Below are 25,299 nucleotides of genomic sequence, written 5' to 3'. Positions count from 1 at the left end.
TACAAATTTTAAGTTTTTATCCATGGAACACCACAGTATACTAGTGCTTGTATTTAGTTGAATATATAATGGGAGAACATATAAGGAGCCCTGACATGTACACTGTATAAAATCAAGCCATCTTATATCTTACAATTACCAAAAGATCCTTTTTATTCACACTATGTTCCTAAGATGGTGTTGCAATGATCATTGGCCTATTAAATTCATTCAATGTTAGTCTATTGTTGTTATGACCAAAGGGGGGAAGGAGAATATCCCGTAAACAACATGGCTCAACATTATAGACATGTCCTTTTTGGAAAGTACTCTCACAAAAAAGAAACACAGAAACACATTGTACTCCCTTTTTTGCTCTCAGGAAATGGCCCTTGGTTCTATGCAAAATTTTGGCACTAGAATTTTCAATTTTTTGTTTTGTTTCATCCTAAAACTGTGAATGGACTAGTAACAAGTACTGAGTGGTCATTTCCAAACTAGAACACATGTTGTGTAAGACTCACAAGGTATCACTTTGGTCCAACAATGTCACTTTGGGTCAATTCAGGGTTGTTGGCACTGTCACCTTATTAACTAATCCTCTCACTTTGGGTTACTTACTGAACCTTGGGGGTATCCCAAAGCACAAATTTATGGGGTACTTTATGTGACTAGATCACTAGCACTGAAAACCATCTTTACATTGGATGGTTCAACATCTTTATGATCGATATCCTACTGAACAAAACTTTTGCATTCATTATTTCTTTAATTGCAACAAATCTAGTAGATATTGATGGTGTTCATGAGCCTATTTTTGCTTATCTTCTTTATGGAAACAATATTATCTTCAACGCCATTATTACTACCTTTGCAACTATCGATTTTCACTTACACCACATTGGGGAAGTAGCTTTCATCGATGAATGTGTTTCGTAGATACCCAACCTATGACAACGAGCTACATTCTATTTTTGAAGCCTGTAAGCAATGGAGGAATTATATTCTACCAAAGGAAATGGCCATCCACAGTAGTTGTAGGCCTTTGCCTACTCTAGATAATCCTTGGGAGTTAGTGCCTGTGGATTTTATGTCATGTTTTCCCTCAAACAAGCATGGTAACGGATGTGTTTTTGTTGTTGTTGATTGATTCCTTAGTATGGGAATTTTGGCACCTTGTAAAAAGATTGTTGCAACAAAATCCACTCATACATTCTTCTTCGAGCATATTTTGGTTCATTTTGGGTTTCCAAACGCCATATTTCTTGGTAGCGATAATAGGTTCCTTAGTATTTTTTGGTTTAACCTTTGGTCCATGATGGACATCAATCTTGACCAAATCCACTACCTTATGTCCCTAGATTGATGAATAAAAATTAGTCAATAGGATTATTATAGACGTCTTTAGAGTATACAATTGTGAGCATCTGCATACACGTGTTGAAAGCTTTCCATATTTACAACAGAAATTTAACATAGCTCTTCATATTTCTATTAGCCACAAGCCTTTGTAGGTGTGTTTGGGGTCCCAACAATTGGCACAAATTGATGTAGCTGTATTCATGGTATAACACATGAAGATACCTCCAATAGTTGGAACGAGGTAAGTAGAGCAACCAATTTTGAGGAACGTATCCGACAAGTTCAACAATGAGTTCATGATATTTTGTAGAAAGTTTCCAACTCCAAGTACAAGTAAGTACACAATCCATTTGGTTCCACATAAGTTTCAGGTTGGTGACAAGTTATGGTTGGACTTGCATAAAGGGCAATTAACAAACTCCTATAAAAATCTCATACCACTTTGACACGAGCCTTAGACCATTACTCAAACTATGAGTGATAATTCCTTTGAGGATATCCATAGGATGATTTATATTACTTCAAAGGTATATGTTAAGATGTTTTATGCTTGATGGGATGCATGCCATATGATAGTGATAGGAAGAAGTTATCTTAAAAAAATAAAAAAAAATAATCACACCATTACTAACATAAATTATTGTGATATTTTACTTGAATGAAATTAGATAAGTACACCATAGATCTTAATAATTGACATCTTTAGAATTTATTTTATATCAAAATATGTGGATCATTGTGACTAATTTTTTAAATCTTACCCACTCTAATATTATTTCTCTTATGACTAATTTTTAAAAATATTATCACCTCTAATATTATTTCTATTACATGTTCCAGGTTTGAGAGCTTGAGAAGACAATTGCAGGCAGGCCATATCTCTGCCTTGCTTGTTTTACAGTCCTCTCTACCTCGGATTTCCATAACCCAAAACGTTTTTCTGTCCATTTGGGGGATGAAATTGCCTTCGCCAATGCGAGGGGGGGGGGGGGGGGGGGGGGGGTGTTAGGGCAAGGGGAGATGCGAGGTTGAACCTACGACTCTTGCAATCGATATCGATCTCAGACCATACCCAGATGCAAGCACAAACGAATATGAGGATGCCCATGTTGACAATAGTGCAGGATCATATTCGTACCCGATCATTGTGGTTGTTGTGACAATTTTGTTGCAAGAGTTAGGGTGAAAATGTGAACCAAGATGGATTGAAGAAAACTCCACTACGTGTTTCCAAGGCGTTTAGGGATGGAACAAGAGGTATCCATTCAATATGCTTGTTTCTTTGTATTTTTCTACATGCTTTTTGGGTGGTTATATATAATACCATTTCTATCCCTGTTGTTGAAGATTTGATGTAGGTACAGAAGGGGTGTGTTTTATCATTGTAAAATTTGTACCCATTAAATTTGGTATGATGTTGTAAGATTTTTCAAAGTGACAAGTCCTTTTCCCTTTTGGGGTCATAATGAATCATTCATCAGGATAGTTGATCATACATCAAGTGTAAAAGTTTCGATTCAATTCATATTTTTCGATCTGGATGTTCATCTATTTAAAAGTGAGATCAACTCCATGTTCCTCAAATGCTGAAACAAACTTTGGAGTAAGCTTAGCTAACATAATCCGGAAATCAAACAAGCTTGTGTTCTGAGGATTAGCTCTGTCACGCATTTCCATTATTGCCTCTATATGTTCACCTTGTTTGATAGGAAATGGGTTTTCATCATCCTTTTTAAAGGCATCTTCAATTACAGGTTTATGAGTATCTTCATCATTTTTTAAACTCCACATCAATTCCAAATTTATTTTAAAATAAAAGTTGGTCTGCTTTTTGTTAGCTGAATTTTCATTGAACTGATGCATCAAACCAAGACTAGAGGTATTATTGCACATATGTTCCTCATGCCAGCCAGTGAAAACATCATTTATGAAATCTGGATTGTAATTCTGTAACTGAGCAAAGAATTTCTCTTTTGTATAGCTATGTTGCTCAACAATGTTCTTTGTGTATCTATCATTTTCAAAGGCCAAAATTGTATTATCATACAATGATTTTTGTAGGGAGGCTTCTCTTTCAGAACACATTTCCTTGTAATAATGATTATGATTGTCATGCAGGGGATAACATTCAAAATGAAACATATATGACTTGAATATGTTGTTTTCCATTTTCAAGTAATGGTTTCAATGTCTTCATCATCAAGGGAGTGAGTGTAGGAACCATATTATTTAATACATAATCAAGCTCAGTCAATTCTGTTCATGAGAGAGATCTAACACTCCTCAACATTTTTGGCACACCTTGACATGCTTTGGCACACACTAACATTCCTTGGCACCTCACATGTCTTGGAACATCTTGCCATGATTATGATGCTTAAGCATATTTTGGCATGCCTTAGCACAACATAACACTCCCCTAGCATGTGTTGGCATGCCTTGCAGTCCCTAGCATGCCCTAAAACACCTTTCATGCATTGAAATACATTAGTATTTGGCAAACATGGGAACTTAACACGTATTGGAACCTATTATTAGTGTGCCTAGCATACCCCTTTTCAAAAAGATAAATTCTTTACTTATTAACCCTCTTATGTGTTCATTTTATTGCATTTTAGTTTGCTTCTCCCTTTTGTTGCCTTGAAACTCCTTGACACATGTTAGCACACCTTGGCACCCTACACATCTTGGCATGCCTTAGCACCTTGCATGTCTTGGCATGCCTTGACACTATTTGGCACATGTTAGCACACTTTGGCACTTACTGACATGCCTTGACATTATTTGGCACATGTTAGCACACTCTGGCACTTCTTCACATTCCTTAGTATTACCTAGTATGCCTTACCACTACCTACCATGTCTTGTTACTCCCTCCTTGGCACGCCTATCACTCACTAACACTCCTTGACACATGCTCATATTCATTCATTTCCATGTAGTTTGACCTAGTGCTCCCTTGTGTTGCCCTAGTACTCCCTAACACTCCTTGGTATGCATTAGCTCTCTTTGGCACACCTTAACACTCGTTGACATGCCCTGCCACTCCATAGCATGTGTAACATTCCTTGAAACACATTGGCACTTGGCACATGTTGGAACTGGGCAAGTATTAGCATGCATTGAGATGCCTTGGTATTCTTTTGCATGTGTTGGCATGGTTTAAGATTAAAGTTATTTGAGATCAAAGGAGATGGCTCAAACAAAGCTGCAAATCTAGCATTCTATGCAAGCTCCAAACAACTGGTGACTTCTTTGCAATTTTGATATGATTGGACAAGGAATAAACATAGTCTATTACAAACACTATTCACTATCTTCTAGACCTTCTATTGATTGTGACTTCCCTTTAGACTGTCTCTTTAGATACACAATGCCCTTAGGCTTCAAAAAACAACTGTAAAACCACTTGACGAGGCATAACTTACTGCAACTTCCTAGCTGAAGATTCTCGACCTCCAAAATAGGGTACTTAAGGCCTGCTACCTTGTTGTAGGTGACCTAAACAAATACGGCTTGCTTCAAGGATAGATTTACCATAAATATCACACCCAAAACATCCATAGATCAACCTTTATACACAGTGAAAACTTCAACTCAAACCTCAGACCTATAATAGAAGATAAGGAGGCTCAGAACAATCCACACATAGGCCCACACTTGTCCGAAGGAGGTTTGGTCTTTTGGCTAAAGAATTTAGCCCATTAAACAACCCTTCCAAGATAATAAACTAGCCCTTCCTCCTTCATTGGAAACACCTTTCTGCTATAGCTATTTTAGAGAGTAAATATTGTGAGATAGATGTGTGAAATGAGGTAGTAGGCACTTCTATATATACTAGCCACTAGGTTTGAAGGGACGTTACTATTGGGCTTGATGAGCCAACATAAATGAGAGACCGACATTGATAATCTATATGTGAGAGAACATAAATCCAAAAATCCATCTCCTTATCCAAATTTTATGATATTTAGGTCGATTTTGATCATCTCGAAAAGAGGAATTCAATGCCACAATTATCTTCCCGAAAGGAGCTGTCCAAAGTGGAATTTGGCCCAAGTTTCCATTTTTAACACTCACTCTCAACTAGGGAGAATTCCACCTATCAATCCATTAGCCATTGTCACCAATCATTATGCCATTATGTCGTTATGAACCATCTCTGCACCTCATCTAATCTTATTTGAACACTGATATATGTAATGAAGAAGAATTGATGAAGAGTGAGTCACAAGTCCTTACCACTCTCCACTGACAATAGTTAGTCCACATAACCAGGGGTCAAACCCCAATTGGTCTTGATCCCAAGTGATCAAGTTGTTGAACATCATGCATCCTAGATAGGGAGTACGATAGTAAAAAATGCATTCATCGGTAGTGCTATAGTCCCTATCCACTTTTCCCAGCTCATTGGCTAGATGAGAGGTAATTCCCATGTGTCTCAGACTACATGGGTAGGATGATACTGTAGAAATAACAGGGAAAGAGTAAACCGCATCCTGCTTTCAAACACATGCAGGGAAAGGATGAACCACATCCTACAGTCACATATTACAACCATCATAGGGAAATGATAAACCACATCCTACACACATGCAAATCACTGAGACGATAGGGAAAGGATGAACCACGTCCCACATGCATGCTAACCAGCAATTGTAGGAAGGATCCTACACATGGGGAAAGGGTGAACCACATCCCACCGACATGTCAAGCATAGATTCTAGGGCTTGGATATCCTACATGTCGGGAAAGGATGAATCACGTCCCACCGACATGTCTGTATGTGACAACAAGCAGATGCTTATATGCATATCTAATTGGGGTATCCGCAGGAGAAGGTGAACCACTCATCCTTCTCTTATGCTACAGAAGAAGGTGAACCACTCATCCTATGCCAACCTCGTAGGTGAAGGGGAACCACTCACCCTACACACATGAAAACCACCATAGAGGAAGGTGAACCACTCACCCCATATGTCATGTATCATCATGAGGTATCACAGGGGAAGATGAACCACTCACCTTGTACCTAGTGCACCTATAAGGGAAGGTGAACCACTCACCCTATGGTCGCTCATAACATTAAGAAGTAACTCAGACCCCCAAGAGCTCCTAGAGCTCAATGTCCAACTCAAGCGGGACCCTCTTAATAGGGCCTATCCATGACTCCCAACCTCTCTTTTAAGCAAGATAATTTTGTCCTTACTAAGAGGTTATGCACATATGACGTAACCTTCACATCCAACCAAAAATAATAGAGATTGATTTCTTTCCTCTATACCATATGAAAATAGAGGTATCCAATATAAGGAGCTGTCATGGGTTCTTTAAAAGATGAATCGCAATATACAACAATATTTACCAGCATGTGCTTAAATGTATTATTGAAGAGCTTCCTCAACTAACTAGCTTCATAATCATGCATGTTGTTTTATATATTCAACTTCAATGGTGCTCTTAGAGCAACAGTCTTTAGTCTTTGATTCATCCATGAGATAAATGTGGCTTCCAAGAGATCCAACATTGTATGTGTGATTTCCATTCTTCACACAAACAACTCAAATTCTAGGTAAAGTACATAAAGGCATAGATAGATAGGCAGACCTAAATCAGAACACCCACAAATAGTCTATGTTAAGGAAGAAGTGCATCAAGTTTAGGACTTTGACTTTAAAAATCATCTCCCTCTCATTTTGATAAATGAGAGGATCATCATCTGTTAATGGTTGCATCTGTGACCATGGCTTCCTCTAAGTATTGAGTTGTCTGCAACCAACTACCTTTCCTTCCATTATTCCTATGGTCCATTTGCCAAGATTGTTCTTTTAGTTAATGAATCATAATGCAACTTTGGAGATATAGCTAGACATTTTTCCAGGGATTTCTTAACTCCCTTTGAAGTCTTTTTTTAGCTGGACATCAAGCCTTCATTAATCTACCCCTGAATTTTAATATGAATATTTATCATACAACAACTGCGTTTGTAAATCTCTTTACTCCAAATTAGAGAGAAAATTAGTGTCATGGTCTTTCTTAACCCAGGCTGAAGAAGTCCTCCCATGAGATCATCCAATCAACGAGATGGTTCATGACATCTACCAATCCATCATACGAAGGTCCTTCTTGTCTAGGCATTTGAATCCATGCCACCATTCTTAATGAAGTCAATGATCCTCCCACTGTTCTTTATGATTATAGAGGTTGCTGCAAGGGACTAGTCCATGTCCTTGAAAAAGGAAGAAACTTCCAAGGTTGCAACCTTCATTACAATATTTGATTGTTTCAAGGCTTCCTTTTGATTAGACTGCAAGTAGAGATCTCATAGATATTTCCAGATTCTTGATAGGACATAATGATGTAGACAACATCTTCAACCATACTCTAGAATTTGATATTGGATGATGAAAACTTATAGTTTCTAAGAATTAGAGATATGGAGATAGTACAATTGTTGACTTATTTCTCAAGTCAATGGAGGATCTGAACTAATTTATTTAGTTTATTAAGAGAAGTATTTTGTATCATTATTGGCATAATAAGCTCATAATTAGCAATTTAACCAGATGTGAGTACTTGATGATGTACTCCTATAATCATTGAATATGTCTACTCATGAGGAATGTACCATTGAAGATACTTGCCAAGAATAGTGTCCAGAAGACTGTTGATTCATACTTCACTGTCAACATATACACATCTTTGCCACAACTATACAAGCCTGAGATGATATTTCAGGATTGCTTCTTTCAATGAGGTTGATATAGGGCTTCAAGATGAATTTAAAAAATGATTTCAATGTCTGAAGCTTTCACTTTTTCCAACGTAAACAAATATTCACTGATGTGAACAACCTAGGGTTTTGGTAGAAGCTCTTACTTAATCACAATATTGTCATTGTAAATCAAAATTCTCCACAACCTCAAGTAGATCTGACTGTGTGTGTGTGTGTGTATATATATATATATATATATATATATGTTGAAGTCATTGTTATTATTTCACTGAGACAGTGAAACTCATACTCTCTCCACAGGTCAGCAAATACTCTTCATACTGTAGGAGACTGAGAGAAAGGTGATGAGATTTTTGTTGTGAGATGATAAGCCTTATTTCATAAACTTGAGATGGCATAAATAGGACAACAATGATATCCTTTACTGCTGATTCCATTGAAATATTTTGAAATGTTAGAGTCAGATTTACCACAAAATTTTCATGCAGACAAATCTTGGCACATCAGATTAGGAGTAGAAAGTTCTGTTCTTTAGGAGGGTAGAATGAATTTTTTCAAGACAGTATCTCAAATGAGTGTTGTCTACTTCACCCTTCTATTTAGAGCTGCTATGTTTCAAACATGCTTTCATATTGTTTAAGGATCATATCAATCCAATGACTCACTGCCTTCTCTATTATAGTTCTTTTCTTTTGAATTAGAATGTTCCTTAGAAAGTCACCCTTACTAAGAAATTACAAATACTAATCTCAGGTCCTAGGAGGCTCCTTCAATTACTGGTTTATGCTCAGATTAGGGCTCAATATTACCATCATTTAAAAAACAAGAACTCACATTGCCCCACAGTCTAGGGCACAAATTTTCATTCGATGTAGATGCCATGAATGAATGTTCAAATGCTGTCCAAACATCGTATTTATAATTGACTAAAATTTTGTCCAATCTTCATTACACACATGAACCTTTGATATAAGACATCATAAACAATATTCTATCCCTAACAAAAATAACCAATTTTCTGAAAATACCTTTTGGGTCACAGTTCTGAGTCTCTTTTCTGATGAATCTTGGCAGCATAGGTAATACTCTTGAGTCTTGACCCTGGTTATTGAAACTACCTTGCTAATGGCCTTGCTCGAGCTATATGATTGCTATTTTTTCCGTTCAAAACAAGTACTACAACTCTTCAAGCAGGATACCACAGTGGCTCGACCCTAAAGTCATGGAAGATTTTGACCTGAAAAAGTGGAATATCCTTCCACAGGCAAATGCACATGAGTGTCTCTAAATTTGGCCAAAAATAAGGAATTGCACTTTCAAAATGAGCGAAAATTTGACTTACTCATCGTAACTATGCCTAGAAATTTAATTTAATGCCACAAGGAGCTCGGCTTGGGAATTCCTCTGACTTTTGATGTGATGGAGATTTGTCAAAAAGTTCCTTAGTGATTGCATTCTTTTTTCTTGTGCTTGTCCTCACTTGGCTTTGATACCACGTTAAATTTGGGACATGTTCTTAGTTACTTCATAGATCCATATTAGCCCATTTATCAATCCATTTTGATTCCATTAGCAATCACATAACTCGTTATCATATAAGGAGTAACTGAAGAAAGAATGTAAATGGTAGGAGCAGAAGACAAGCCAAGACAAGAGAGCTCAAGGATATGGCTAAAGTTAGGGAAAAACCCCAAGATGAGGAAAGCCCTTTGTCTATTCTTATCATTAATATCAAATGTTCAACAGAGAGAGAGAAAACAATAATTCAAATTCAGAATGACCTGTGAATGTGAAGGTCTAATACCACTGAAGGTTTAAAACCATAAAAACCATTATAAAATATTTTAGAATATTTATAGTAATATACATAAATCAAAGGTTTAAATTTATTTTGAAAATAATTATGTTATTTTTATTATTTTAATTAAATTTATTAAAAAAATAATATTATGTGAAAAAATGTTATGAATGTAAGTTATCGTTTTTGGTTTTTTGACAATTAATGTTTTTCAATTTTTTCCAACTATTTAATTTATATGATTATACTAATTTTAAAAAAACTTATATAATAGTACATGTCACATGTTCTACACATATTTGGAAGATAATCATGTTAGAGAGGAAGTCTCCATTATTCTACCCTAGACATTTACAATGTTATCACTGACATTCTGTTTGATATATGTTATGCTATGGTATTATATAGAAAATATGCAACATGAAGCATAGCTTGAGCATATTGTTTTCGTTCCTAATTTAAAAAAAAAATTATCCTTACTAAATATAAATATATAAAAGTTGTATAATTTGTTATAAGCTGATACATGTACTGGAAGATTATATAAACTAATGTTTTTTCATCTGAAAAAACCTATATTAATTTAAGTTAATTAACTTTATATAATTAAATATTTATAAAATAAATTAAACATTTTTAAATAAAATCAAAAACTTTAAAAAAATTTGAAATTTACAAATAATCACGAGTATGATCATTTTAATCCACACTTTAATTTCAGGACTACTAAAAACTACCGACACACTAAAATCCACCATTCCCACTAATTTAAGTAATCGAGAGTAGTTAACACATTCCAACAACTCCCAAGTAAATACATCAAAGTGACATGACGGATGTGGCATTTTTTCAAATCAATAAAGCCATTTTCAAACTTGAGGTCTTTTATTGGTTGATAAAGCTCGCTCACGGCACTGATGAACGCAACAGGAATGATTACTCAACTCACTTCACCTCCTTATGTAAACGATCTTTATCTTTCTCTCGCACTCTTAAAGAAACGCATCACCTCTATTTCTCATCCTCTGTCTATCTAATTTCATTGAAGGAACGAACAATCTCCTCAGAATGGCCGCTGCAGCAATCAATGGCAATGACTGTAAACCAACCATTGTCTGCGTGACGGGAGCGACAGGTTTCCTAGCCTCCTGGTTGGTCAAGCGACTTCTAGAGAAGGGATACACTGTCCACGCTACAGTTCGCGACCCGGGTGATTACCATCTCATTCTTGGAATTTGGTCACGCAAATTTCTGCTCAATTTTTTCCCTCTTTTCAGATAGATAAAAAAATTGGGAAAAATTACAATACTGAACTTCAATCTCATTCTCTTTCTGTTGCTGTGAGAATTTGGCCATGCAAAATTCTGCTCATTTCTTGACTTTTTGGATAAATTGAGCAAAATTTCAGTGAACTTCATTCGTCATGAAACTGATTTCTAACCAATATATGTCAAAACTGTAACGGAAAAGTATTGTAGCTTATTTCTACCATTGGGTGGATACAGAAAACAACGCAAAGGTACGACATCTCCTGGACATTCCAGAAGGTGGGGAGAAGCTCAAGCTGTTCAGAGCGGATCTATTGGAAGACGGCAGTTTCGACGCTGCCATCCATGGCTGTGATGGTGTTTTTCATGTGGCAAGTCCTGTCGACTTCGCCCCTAAAGATCCTGAGGTAAGTAACTTCGCCGCTTCAATTTTCCCGAATGACATGCCGTTAAGATATATGCATCTGGGTATTGATATTTAGCAACATGAAATTGCTGCTGTGCAGAATGATGTTATCAAGCCGGCAGTTGACGGAACGCTTAATGTTCTGAGGGCTTGCACAAAAGCCAAGACCGTAAAGCGCGTGGTGGTCACATCGTCCGCGTCCACGCTCATAGTTAGCGAATCGAAGGATCAGAATCAGTACATTGACGAAACTCGTTGGACAGACGTGGATTTCCTCCGGACTAAAAAGCCTCCCTCCTGGGTGTTGAAATCTAATTTCAACGCAGACCAAGAAAAACCGTGAACCAAGCCAGAAACCGTTCACCGGATTTTCTCGGAGCTATTTGCCGACGAAGGAATAATCCGGGAAGGAGCTCCGAGAAAATATGGAGCTGACGCGTGGTTGACCCCTGACGTAACGCAACGTAAGAATCTCGGAGGTTAACTTTCAGCACTTGTTGGTCTTCCGATATTGTTCTCCACCGTTGGATTTGCTCCCGTGTTCTCCGCCGTTGATCACCTGGAGCTGCATACGAACCCACATCAATTCAATGTTTTGCGTGGAGTAAAAGGTTTATGGTTGACCGCCGTAGGTAAAAGAATTTAATGATTGGTACAAGATTTTGGTGAGGCTCTTTTAATATGAGCATGGGCATGTTATAATATATGTTTTTATATATATTTATATACGGCATGTATTAAATAGGAAATCGTATGTAATAAGTTTAATGTTTTTTTTGTTTTGACTTTTAAAAATGTTATGTATTGCACACGGGAGGAAACAAAAGTTTTTTTTTTCTTTACAGCAGTGAAAAAGAATGATGGAGCAGTAAAAGAAAATCACACAGCAGTGTGTAAAATGAGAAGAACCAGGCGATGTAATTTTTTTTGTGTTGGCCATAGCAAAAAACCATGTGTGGTTTTGCACAGCAGTGCATAAGGAAAATGGTGGAGCGAATTTTGTAAGCCTGTGTAAGTTTTGCTTTTACAGCAGTATGTAAAATTGTTTTACACCAGTAAATGTGAATGGAGGTTTTACAGCAGTAAATGTTAATGGGAATTTTTCCAGCAGTGTAAATTCTCATATGGAGACACAGTGAATGTTTTTTTTTAATGAATAGAAATATTTTATGGTGAAATCCTCTGTTTCTCAGTGAAATTTTTTTTAAGTCTTCTGTGTGCACAAAAGATCTTGGAGCAAAAGAAACAGAGCATTGTCTCTGTGTGTTTGTTTATTTGGTTTTTGGTATTTCCCCCATCAAAAATACCCAACAGTGGTATCAGAGCAGGCTTAGGCTCTTTGAAGGAGACAAAGAAGCTGAAGGGAGAAGGTTGTTGCTGCAGCAAAACTTCTCAGGCAGACAGAAGACTCAGACAACAAAGGATTCAGGTATTCTTCATAGCTATCTTGTTTGTTATTGAAGAGACAGTCAGTGTTTTAAATACACAGTCAAGGAATGGCCAGCACAAGCACTGGTATGGGTTTGTTTAATACCCAGCTCCCACAGTTTAATGGGAAGAACTATGACTACTGGTCAATAACTATGACAGCCCTGCTTGCTTCCCAAGATTTATGGGAAATAGTTGAAGAAGGTTTTGAAGAACCAGCAGATGAAACTGAGTTCAATGCACTAACTCAGGGAGAGAGAGATCAGTTGAAGAACAATAGGAAGAAAGATTCAAAAGCCCGTGTGTTGTTGTATCTAGCAGTAGACCAGAGTATGTTTCCAAGGTTAGCAGCAGCTAAGACAGCCAATGAAGCATGGCAAACCCTCAAGACAGCCTATCAAGGCATGGAGAGAGTGAAGACAGCAAAGCTACAATTGCTGAGAAAGGATTTTGAGAACTTGAACATGAAGGAGTCAGATAACATTGACTCATTCTTCACTCATGTGATTGGTGTAATCACACAAATGAGAACTCATGGAGAAACCATTGAAGACAGAAGAATTGTGGAGAAAATATTGAGGGTCTTACCCTCAAGGTTTGATGCCATAGTCACCACCATTGAAGAGACAAAGGATCTCTCAAGTTATTCAGTTGATGAGCTACATGCATCACTGATAACACATGAGCAGAGGTTGAGTAGGAATGAAAACTCATCTCTTGAGCAAGCCTTCAAGACCCAGATGTCCTTTGGAAGAGGCAGAGGTCAAGGCAGAGGAAACAAAAGAGGAAGAGGCAGAAGCCAGAATAGAGGTGGAAGGAACAACTCATCAAATGCACAAGGAAGAGGCAACAATACAAATCAGAACCAAGGTCAAGGCAGCAGCCAACAAAGAGATCAGTATCAGGCTCAAGGACAAAGGTATGATAAATCTAATGTTCAGTGCTATTATTGCAAAAAGTATGGACATTATGCTAGTGATTGTAGAAAGAAACAGCATGATATGAACAGCAGACAAAATGCAAATGTTACAAGAGAAAACAGCAGTCAAGAAAATGTCCTGTTAGCTTGTAACATGGCTGAAACACATAGTGAGGACATATGGTTTTTAGACTCAGGTTGCAGCAACCATATGACCGGAAACATAGCCTTCTTTTCTGCCCTAGATAAAAATGTGAAAACAGAAGTCACACTAGGAACTGATAGTAAAGTGTCTGTTATGGGAAAAGGAGAAATAAAAATACTTTCAAAGCAAGGAGAAAGGAAAACCATAGCAGATGTATACTATGTCCCCGGAATGAGATGTAATCTCTTGAGTGTTGGACAGCTTGTCCATAAGGGGTACAATGTTTTCTTTAAAAATGATGTGTGCACCATCATGGATATACCACCCAGCAAAAGATGCATTGCTGAAGTGAAGATGACAAGGAACAGGATGTTCCCTCTCCGGATCAGGGCAGACATGAAGAACAAAAGGGAAATGGCAGCAGTCACCGAAGAGGCCTTCCAAAGCGTGCCAAAGGATGAGAACTGGTTATGGCACTTGAGATTTGGGCATCTCAATTTTGGAGGTCTAAATTTGTTGAGTAGGAAAGGAATGGTAAAGGGATTACCATTGATAGAGAAACCAGACAGCCTATGTGAAGGCTGCATTTTGGGAAAACAACATAGAGAAAGTTTTCCATCAGGGAAAAGCATAAGGGCAAAGACACCCTTAGAGATTATCCACTCAGATTTGTGTGGACCAATGCAAGCTCCATCGTTAGCTGGCAGCCTATATTTCTTGACATTCATTGATGATTTTACAAGAAAGACTTGGATATATTTCCTCAAGAACAAAAGTGAAGTCTTTGAGAAATTCCAAAACTTCAAAGCATTTGTTGAAAACCAAAGCGGGCTGCACATTAAAGTTTTGAGAACTGATAGAGGAGGTGAATATATCTCCAAGGAATTCCTAAGATTTTGTAGAGAAAATGGAATACATAAACAGTTTACAGCAAGGTACACTCCACAGCAAAATGGAGTTGCTGAAAGGAAGAACAGAACCATCATGGATATGGCAAGGAGCATGTTGAAGGCAAAGCATTTGCCAAATGAGTATTGGGCTGAAGCTGTACATTGTGCAGTTTATATATTGAACAGGTGTCCTACAAAAGCAGTCATGAACAAAGTGCCAGAAGAGGCATGGAGTGGGAGAAAGCAAGGAGTCACCCACATGAGAGTTTTTGGATGTGTGGCCTATGCACACATTCCAGATCAGCTAAGGAGGAAGTTGGACAGCAAAGGGGAGAAATGCATCTTCATTGGATACAGTGATGAATCCAAAGCCTACAGGCTGTACATTCCATCTACCAAGAAGTTCTTTGTCAGCAGGGATGTTCAATTCATTGAAGAGGAAGCTTGGGATGGAAGCATAGAGAAGACAGTTAATGTTAAACACTGTTTGTCTCATGATGAAGATGAAGAGGAGGTGGCTGAAATGAATCCCCAAACAGCAGCACCAACACAAGGACAGCAAGGTACACCATTGAGGATCAATGAGAGTGCTTCTCCAAGCACACCACAAGGAGGAAATTCAAGTGCATCTTCAAGCACTTGCACACCAAGTGAAAGAGGTAAGAAATTTAGAAATCTAAGTGACATTTATGAAGAAGGAATGAATTCCTTATTTGCCTTGTATTGTCATGTTGATGATCCTATTCATTTTGAAGAAGCTATTAAAGATAAGAAATGGATAGAAGCTATGGATGAGGAAATTAATGCCATAGAGAGAAACAAAACATGGGATTTGGTTGAGTTACCAAAAGGCAAAGAAGTCATTGGTGTGAAATGGGTCTACAAGACCAAGAGCAATGCTGAAGGCAAGATTGAAAGGCACAAGGCAAGGCTGGTTGTCAAAGGGTACAAGCAGCAGTATGGGAGAGATTATGAGGAGACTTTCGCCCCGGTTGCAAGAATGGAAACCGTGAGAGCAGTGTTGTCCATAGCAGCACAAAACAAATGGAAAGTCTACCAAATGGATGTGAAATCAGCATTCCTAAATGGAGTGTTAATGGAAGAGGTCTATGTGGAACAACCTCTTGGATATGAGAAGAAAGGTGAAGAGCACAAAGTGTGCAAATTGAAGAAAGCTCTTTATGGGCTGAAGCAAGCGCCAAGAGCATGGTACAGCAGGATAGATTCATATCTATTGGATAATGAATTTGACAAGTGTGAAGGAGAACCCACAGTCTACATCAAGGAAAAGGATGGTAAGATTTTAATTGTGGTCTTATATGTTGATGATGTGATTTTCACAGGTAATGATGATCAGCTCATTACAAATTTTAAATCAGTCATGAAGGATGAATTTGAAATGACTGACATGGGTTTCTTGAGATACTTTTTAGGCATAGAAGTAGATCAAAATGAAAAAGGAATTTTTATATCTCAAGCAAGATATGTAAATCAAATTTTGAGCAGATTTAAGATGGAAGAATGCAAGGCAGCCATCACTCCCACAGTAATGGGATTAAAGCTCAGCAGAGAGGACAGCAGCAAGGATTTTGATCCTAGTTTGTACAAGAGTATTGTAGGCAGCCTCATGTACTTAACAGCTACTAGGCCTGATTTAATGTATGCTGTTAGTTTAATTTCCAGGTTCATGGAGAGGCCAAAGGAGGCACATTGGCAGGCAGCAAAGAGAATTTTGAGGTATGTCAAAGGCACCAAAATGTTTGGAATTTTATATCATGCCTCAGAACATTCAGATTTGGTTGGGTACACAGATAGCGATTGGGCTGGAAGTGTAGATGATCGGAAGAGCACTTCCGGTTATGTTTTTAATATGGGTTCAGGAGCCATTTCATGGGCTTCTAAGAAGCAGTCCATTGTAGCATTGTCTACAGCAGAGGCTGAATATGTGGCAGCTACAGCAGCAACATGTCAAGCAGTGTGGATGAGAAGAATGTTGAGAAGCTTAGGCCAAGAGCAGGCAAAAGCGACAGTGATTTTTTGTGACAATAGCTCAGCTATTGCTTTGTCAAAGAATTCAGTGTTTCATAAGAGAACGAAACACATTGATACAAGGTTTCACTACATCAGAGAATTGGTGAACAATGGAGAAATTGTCTTGGAACATTGCAGGACTCAAGAACAGGTTGCGGACATCTTGACAAAGCCGCTGGATCAGAAGAGCTTTGAATTTTTGAGAAAGTGTCTGGGTATGACTGAATGCCCAGCTGTTGAAATTAAAGGGGAGTGTTGAAATCTAATTTCAACGCAGACCAAGAAAAACCGTGAACCAAGCCAGAAACCGTTCACCGGATTTTCTCAGAGCTATTTGCCGACGAAGGAATAATCCGGGAAGGAGCTCCGAGAAAATATGGAGCTGACGCGTGGTTGACCCCTGACGTAACGCAACGTAAGAATCTCGGAGGTTAACTTTCAGCACTTGTTGGTCTTCCGATATTGTTCTCCACCGTTGGATTTGCTCCCGTGTTCTCCGCCGTTGATCACCTGGAGCTGCATACGAACCCACATCAATTCAATGTTTTGCGTGGAGTAAAAGGTTTATGGTTGACCGCCGTAGGTAAAAGAATTTAATGATTGGTACAAGATTTTGGTGAGGCTCTTTTAATATGAGCATGGGCATGTTATAATATATGTTTTTATATATATTTATATACGGCATGTATTAAATAGGAAATCGTATGTAATAAGTTTAATGTTTTTTTTTGTTTTGACTTTTAAAAATGTTATGTATTGCACACGGGAGGAAACAAAAGTTTTTTTTTTCTTTACAGCAGTGAAAAAGAATGATGGAGCAGTAAAAGAAAATCACACAGCAGTGTGTAAAATGAGAAGAACCAGGCGATGTAATTTTTTTGTGTTGGCCATAGCGAAAAACCATGTGTGGTTTTGCACAGCAGTGCATAAGGAAAATGGTGGAGCGAATTTTGTAAGCCTGTGTAAGTTTTGCTTTTACAGCAGTATGTAAAATTGTTTTACACCAGTAAATGTGAATGGAGGTTTTACAGCAGTAAATGTTAATGGGAATTTTTCCAGCAGTGTAAATTCTCATATGGAGACACAGTGAATGTTTTTTTTTAATGAATAGAAATATTTTATGGTGAAATCCTCTGTTTCTCAGTGAAATTTTTTTTAAGTCTTCTGTGTGCACAAAAGATCTTGGAGCAAAAGAAACAGAGCATTGTCTCTGTGTGTTTGTTTATTTGGTTTTTGGTATTTTCCCCATCAAAAATACCCAACACTGGGTACATACATAACTAACCACCAGACACGCCGGAAATTCTTAAGCTATACAAGATTTCGCAGGTATTGCTGACAAAATGAAGTGTGTGACAGTGTTTAATGGTTAATTGTGCAGGCATATCCGGTTGCCAAGACGCTTGCAGAACAAGCAGCGCTGCAATACGGAAAAGAAGATCCAGGGTTGGATGTGGTGACCATCATTCCTGTGCTGGTAGGGGGGCCTGCCATTACGCCCAACGTGCCCTACTCAGTTAGGTTAACCCTTTCCCTCCTCACCGGCGACCAACAAAACATACAAGCTTTGAAGGGTATAGAGATGGCATGCGGCAGCATTCGATTGGTACACGTGGAGGACGTATCCAGCGCTCATATTTTCTTGATGGAAAACCCCTCTGCACACGGCCGCTACATCTGCTGCCCTATAATCACCACCGTCCCACAGCTGACAGACTACTTATCAAAACGCTATCCGCAGTACAATGTGACAATCCAGTGAGTATGACTATCAGTAGAGTATGACATTTCTATATTAGCATGGGTATGCATGTCTATATAATTACCAAATTCTAATGGAATTGCTTGAACAGGTCTGAAGATATGCCACCGGTCCCAAAGGTATACCCTTCGTCCAAGAAATTGGGGGAGAGCGGTTTCGCGTTCAAATTTGGCATCGACCAGATTTTCGATGATGGTGTGGAATACCTGAGGACGAAGGGATTGCTCGTTTAATTAGTGAGGGGTGTTTGCTCGATTATCAAGTAAATGATATGGTCATGGTAATACTAAGATCAGAATGTTCAGTCCAATGGGTGCAAGGAGTTTAAAATAACAATTGATATTTACTTAATTTAATTTAATTGAATGTCAGGATGAATTCATTTTAATATAATTGTTAGATTTATTTGGTGTGAATACGTTGAGATTTTAAAAATGAATTCAATGATATGCTTCTGGCTTTATTGATTGTGATAGTTGAGGACCCAAGCCCTAGCCTATGGACCCCGTGCAATGGTACACCCGGAGCTATAGGCAGGACATCCAGCATACAAAAATTATGCAAGTTTTAAAAACATCTTGATGCTGAATTATATTAAAACCAATTATATTAGTTTTAATACACAATATGATGCATGTGAGTAATAGAATACTCTTACGACCCATGGTATATAACATTTAAGAATTTGTGCAAACTTTAAAACATTTTACGTCATTATATAATATTTTATCACCGTTAAATGTAAATTAGCCTGTTTGTTTATCAAAAACTTTTGCATACAAGCAGCAAATATAATGGCCACCAGAACGTCACAGTCTATGTACAACTTGAATGGTTGATAGTCCGATGTCAGAAATGGTGGGAGCCATCAGAGAATTTCATAATGAATTACAGCACATTGTAAAGCCCTAATCAAATTTGGTGGATACATTGAATTACAACACATTGTAAAGTCCCATTCAAATTTGGTGGATACATCTGATTGAATCTACATGGGCTGGCTTGGTGAAACATGAACCATACCCAGCTGGTCTATATTGATCAAATTTTGTTTGTTTTCCAACAAAATGCTAACTCCTGACCCTTGCTGCTGGAGTATTATATTTACTTTGGATATATTCATTGGATATAAATGTAAATATGGTTGGAAATTGTAATTAATCCAACATGTAAGAGTCCGCTAAATTTAGAGGGTTAATTAACTGAGTCAAGTTTATTGCGTTCAGAGTTCAGAGTTGAGTCAAGTTTATTGCGTTCAGAGTTCAGAGTGAAGTTATGTTGTGAGAAAATTCAAATTTAGAATGTATTGATTTGAAGTCATTTTGAGTGAATTGTTAATTCAAAAACTTTAAATGCTCCTTACAAGTTCAGTGTAATCATCAATTTGTAATCATCCATTTTTGATTGACGAATAAAAGAACAATAGCTTGTGTTATTGTATGTGTGAGAAATTTTGCATTTTTCTTCTTTTGTCTTTCATCAAAGCAAAATTAAATAAAAAACTTTCAAAGAGTCAGAATATCTTCAACCGCAGCTTGCAAAGCCGAGTGATAAGTGAGGAGAAAAATTCTTAGACGCTATAGCCGAGTCCGTTTGCTCTGCAGGCAGTTTAAATAGAGTTTGTCAAGGGTTTGTTGAACAAGTCCATGAGATTGAGCATCCGCAGTTGCGGTAAATGGGTATCTTTATGTCATTTGAGAATCTGACGAATATGGATGTGGTCAATTTTTTTAGCACATTTATATTCGTCCAATTTTAAATATTCAAGGGATCAATATCCATTACTAATTCCCGGAATATTTGGAAATCTGATAGACATAAATGGGGTCAATTTTTATCAATTTTTTACCACACTCATGTCCATCCAATTCTGAATATTCAAGAGATCAACAATCGACTTAAGCTCAGTGGCCGTAAACGAGCCTTGCGTGGCCATGAGTGTTTTGAAAAGAAGAGTCAAAGCCTCGTTTCACAAGGAAAAGGTTTATTCATAATTTTTTTACAAGGAGCACGAGAAGGTGCCCAAATTTATGTTTTGGGCCGCTCGGCAGGAATAGATATTTATCTGTGGGGGCGTATAAAGGTTGTATTGTTTTTAAGATTCGTAAAGTTATCCATGAAGTGTGTGGGGGCGTATAAAGGTTGTATTGTTTTTAAGATTCATAAAGTTATCCATGAAGCGTGAGGCCCTTGGGTTTAAAAAGTTTGATGCCGTATATTGAAAAGGTTTTTTATTGTTTGAAAAGAGAAGGTTTATAAAAAGATTAAAAAGTATTTTATTTTTAAAAAATGTTTATGGTTGATAAGATTTGGAAATTGGTCTGCAGTATGTTATGAAGTGTTTTTGTTTTGTAAAGAGTTTGTCTTTTTCGGATATAAGGAAATAGGTTAACAACCCAAGACTCAGAGGCATCTGGCAGGAGTGAAAGCCCACCCTCTTATGGATCACCAACGGGTTATTCCAGGTCGCATTGTTTTCTTTGAATAGCATTCGCGAATAGCAATCAAAGATGGCTGTCCTCATCACTCGTTTGACAACTGAGTTATGATAGCTTTTCCCACCCTATGTAAGAAGATAAGATTTGGAAAGACAAGTGTTTCAAATTAATATAAAGAGAATTTTATAAAAATGTTTTATTTACAAGAAAGTTTATGGCTTGGCAAAGTTCGTTAATCTACAAAAAATATTTTAGTGTTTTGTCAAGCATGACAATGTTTTTTGGGTAAAAAATGTGTCTAACGGGGGTGCATATTAAAAACCATATTAGTAATTTTGGGGCGATATGGAAGATAACCTCATGCAATCATGAAAGTAGCCCCAAGAAAAAGGGAATACAATAGTCATGGGTCGCAAAACGCAACTAGAGAATATTAAGAAAAGGAAATGAAAAGAAGAGACATATATTATTGCTATGTTTATTCAGGTTCAAACCGTAGTCGAGGAACTAAGAAGTCTAGCAAAAGACAAACAAGAAATCGAGGGTGATTGATGTAGCTTTGATATGTTACCACCTCCTATGTTTACTCGTAAATATTTTGATCATTATGTTATCAAAATGCTAACTTTTATTGGAGCTAAAGACTTAAATAAGTATTGGTCTAATAACCCATATGATAAAGTATGCAATGTTTTAGCATAGAATTTTATAAAATAGACATTGGATGAGAAGTTTTTGTGTAAGGTAGCAAAAGCTACATCTTCCAAGGAAGCATTGAAGATCTTGGAAGAAGAATTTGGTGCAAGGGGGAGTGGCATGCAGCAACAGGTTATGTCACATTTTTTTGAGCAAGACACAGATCTGAGAGCAGATGAAAAAGACTCTGAGAGGACCAGAGAGCTTGGAAAATCCCACTCCAAAGTGGATGATGGTCGTGAAGACTATAAAAGTGAAACCCATAATGCAGACATGCATATTGATGAAGAAAATACAACAAATATTGCATAGAAAGAAGTTGAAGCCTCTGCAGGTGAAACAAAGCAAGAACATATAAATGCTCAAGGACTCCACTGTAACGTGGATGGTGCAGATGATGGTGAATCCCACTGTGATGAGAAACATGTGGATGATGACTACAAAGTGAGATGTGCATTGGTGAATCCAGCTGCAGCTGATGAATTTGGTGAAGTTGAAATTGCTAATGAGCACATGCATGCTCAGATATCCCACAATAGAGTGGATGAAAATTATGTTGATGTTAAATTTGATGAAGAACCATTAACTTGTGATGAGTGGTTCCACTTGATGCAAGAAAAAGAACATATTGATATGTTTTTATTTGGTGAGAGAAACCCACTTGTGATTCGAAGCCAAGTGGAAGACAACATGTTTGCAGTAGCAGAGGTTGGTAAAAGTGCAAAAAATGAAAGTTATGAAGCAGTGACAGAACAAAAGAAGGCAGAGAACGAAGGGATGGAGTGGGAAGCTCTCACTGAAGAGCATACTGAATATGTTTTTAACATTGTTTTTTAATATGCAGGTGTTCATAATAGCATGGACGCAAAAGTTGAAAACAAAGTTGCTAATAACTTTGATGCAAATTTGAAGCTTATTGAAGAATGGATTCAGAAACCAATTGAACAAATTGATTCGAGTCTTAAAAGAAAAGTTGGAAAAAATAATTGAATGAAATGGTGAATAATGATTTTGAGTGTGTAGATTACAGGAAAAAAGCAGCAATACATGATGATTAAAGTGAAGAGAATGATATGGAAGTTTATGAAAACAAGGAAGAATTCATTAAAACCATTTTAGAGCAATGGACTCAAGAAGAGATAAGATTTTGGTATCAAGAAATATGGCTAAAAGAAAGACAAGAATATGAAGCGCAAGCAACAGAGGAAAAAAGACAGTTTGAAGATGAAGAGTTGTGGCAACAGTTCATAGTTGAATGAATCTTTGAAGAGGAAGTTGTTAGAAGATTGACTCAGATCAAATTCAAGAAAAGTCAAAGAAAAATTGTATCAACAACAAGTAAAGATATATGGAGCCTACAACAAAAAAGTGCAACTAAGAATGAAGCAATTACGAAGATATAGAATCTAGAAGAAACGGAAAAGAAAATGAAAAATTACAAAAGTTTTAAGTCAATGTAAGCCTAGCGGAGACATAGACCAGCATACATGTTTGAGTGATGGTTGAGTCAATTTCTATTGTAAGCCTAGCAAGCATAGTTGAGTCATGTTAAGTCATGTTTGAGTTATGTTGAGTTGTACAATCATAATTAAGGGGGAGTGTTGGAAATTGTAATTACTCCCGCATGCAAGAGTTGGCTAAATTTGGAGAGTCAGTTAACTGATTCAAGTCGAGTGAGTTTGAGTCAAGTCATATCTTGGGAAAAGTCGAATTTAGAGTGTGTGGATGTAATTTTGGTGATTCGCTAGTCGAACACTTTTACTAATACCTCTCATTGGGTTCATTGTAATCATCAAGTTTTGGTTCATCAATAGAAGAGCCACAACTCGTGTTATTGTGTGTGTGTGTGTGTGAAATTTTTTGTCTTTCCTCCTTTGTCTTTCCAACAAATATATCAATTGCATTGGGAAATATCTATCAACCTCCAATCCCATCCTTATTGAATCTTTATCTACTTTACTAAAAAATAAAGGGAATTTTGCCAAAGTTTCTAGAAATCCAAGTTATAATTGTGAAACTTCAAGATTTGGAGTGACTTGATGATACTAAATCCATTTCGATCGCCAAAAAAGATTCAAACACCTGATAGTTTTGAAAAAAACCCAAATTATAGCCCCACATAAAGATAAAATAATCCTCGCAAAATTATCGTCTTTGTAGACAACATTGTAGATTAGGGTGTAAAATAGAAAAGTTATGCTTAGGCTAAACCATTACATTTATTCAATTTATCTATCATCGTGTGTAATTATGAATGTCGTGTTAGCTATTTTTACACCAAAGATGTTCCCCTTTTGAAAATGGTCAAGCTAGGCATTGTGTACCTTTTGCATCTCCATTTGACTTTTGTTTGTGTGCTGTTATCATGGATGAGCTTATTATAATTGGAATAATCTCAAATCCCTAGGAAATTGGTGGGCATAATAAAAGAAATTGTTAAAAATGTTAACATTCAAGTGAGGGAAAAATTATCACAACAATTAAATAACTCACTTTCATTTAAACTAAATATTTCCATTTAAAAAATATATTATAATTATTTTATTTTTGAAATATAATTACTTTTTAAGTTATTTATAAAAGGTTTCCATTTAATCAAATTCACTTTTAATTAGCATTATTTTAAAAAATTTCACATCTAAAGCTTTACATTAATTAAAAAAAATTCTTTTTACAATTATATTACATATCTAAATTACTAAGGAGGCTCATGCATCACTATAATATGACATTAAAAATAAAATATATATAAGGAGGCTCATGCAACAAAATTACCAATGTCATAAAAATTTCTATAAGAAAAGAGTTCTTATTTTATTAAAATATTAAAATATAATGAATTATCTTCATCTTGGAACTAGGAAAGGTGCAAGGGTTTTACATGGGTTGATTTTAATACATGTAATGTGCAGTCAAATATTTATTTATATATCATAAATAAAAACTATATATATTCATTTTTAGGTTGTGGTTATGGAGCTTCATGTTCAAAATACATGATACCTATGATGTAGTGGGGAACATACACCTTAAATTAAATTTGATTTAAACAACCCATTTTCAGCATGATGTTTTACACTATTCTTTATGCTAGCATATTAATACATATGATAAGATTTACATTAAATTATTTATTTTTAAAGATTTACTTTAGGTGTTTAAGGGATTTTCTTAGGTATATAAAATGTTTAATTGAAAAATTAAATGAGCATCATTTTGATTTTTTTTTTCAATCAATTTTTTTATATAATAGAAAATATCAAAATTTTTGGTCAAGTTCGTATAGAAATTCCGGCTTTGGGGATTCTTAAGATAACTCCCACACAAAATTTCTTTAACTAACTATGATAAAGACTCACCTTAAATCATGTTCAAATTGACATGTTATTGGGTATTTTTTTGGTTAGGAATGACCATCCTTGACATACAGACTTTTTAACT

The 25,299-nt window shown here is 36.6% G+C and overlaps 1 protein-coding gene across 1 annotated transcript; it reads left to right on the top strand.

Moving 5' to 3' along the window:
• The first annotated feature begins 10,762 nt into the window (after positions 1 to 10,762).
• LOC149233249 (putative anthocyanidin reductase) lies at positions 10,763 to 19,056 on the top strand. The gene is made up of 5 exons (XM_089376688.1): positions 10,763 to 11,085; positions 11,381 to 11,550; positions 11,650 to 11,850; positions 18,344 to 18,720; positions 18,816 to 19,056. The coding sequence occupies exons 1-5, from the start codon at positions 10,944 to 10,946 to the stop codon at positions 18,955 to 18,957; spliced, it is 1,032 nt and encodes a 343-aa protein (XP_089232814.1). The 5' UTR covers positions 10,763 to 10,943; the 3' UTR covers positions 18,958 to 19,056.
• The last annotated feature ends 6,243 nt before the right edge of the window (positions 19,057 to 25,299 follow it).

The sequence above is a fragment of the Pinus tabuliformis genome, chromosome J (assembly GCF_031772625.1).
Source record: "Pinus tabuliformis cultivar Carrire ecotype Pingquan chromosome J, CPIR1, whole genome shotgun sequence".
NCBI classification, from domain to species: Eukaryota; Viridiplantae; Streptophyta; class Pinopsida; order Pinales; family Pinaceae; genus Pinus; species Pinus tabuliformis.
The sequence above is the reverse complement of the archived record's forward strand: the minus strand, read 5'-3'. Positions and strand labels throughout refer to the sequence as shown.

What these genes read in the sequence shown, in the direction of transcription:
- LOC149233249 (XM_089376688.1), top strand. Translation starts at nt 10,944, where the DNA reads ATGGCCGCTGCAGCAATCAATGGCAATGACTGTAAACCAACCATTGTC. An exon ending in TCGCCCCTAAAGATCCTGAG is followed by an intron (nt 11,551 to 11,649) that starts GTAAGTAACTTC and finishes GCTGCTGTGCAG; the next exon opens with AATGATGTTATCAAGCCGGC. An exon ending in CTAAAAAGCCTCCCTCCTGG is followed by an intron (nt 11,851 to 18,343) that starts GTGTTGAAATCT and finishes TTAATTGTGCAG; the next exon opens with GCATATCCGGTTGCCAAGAC.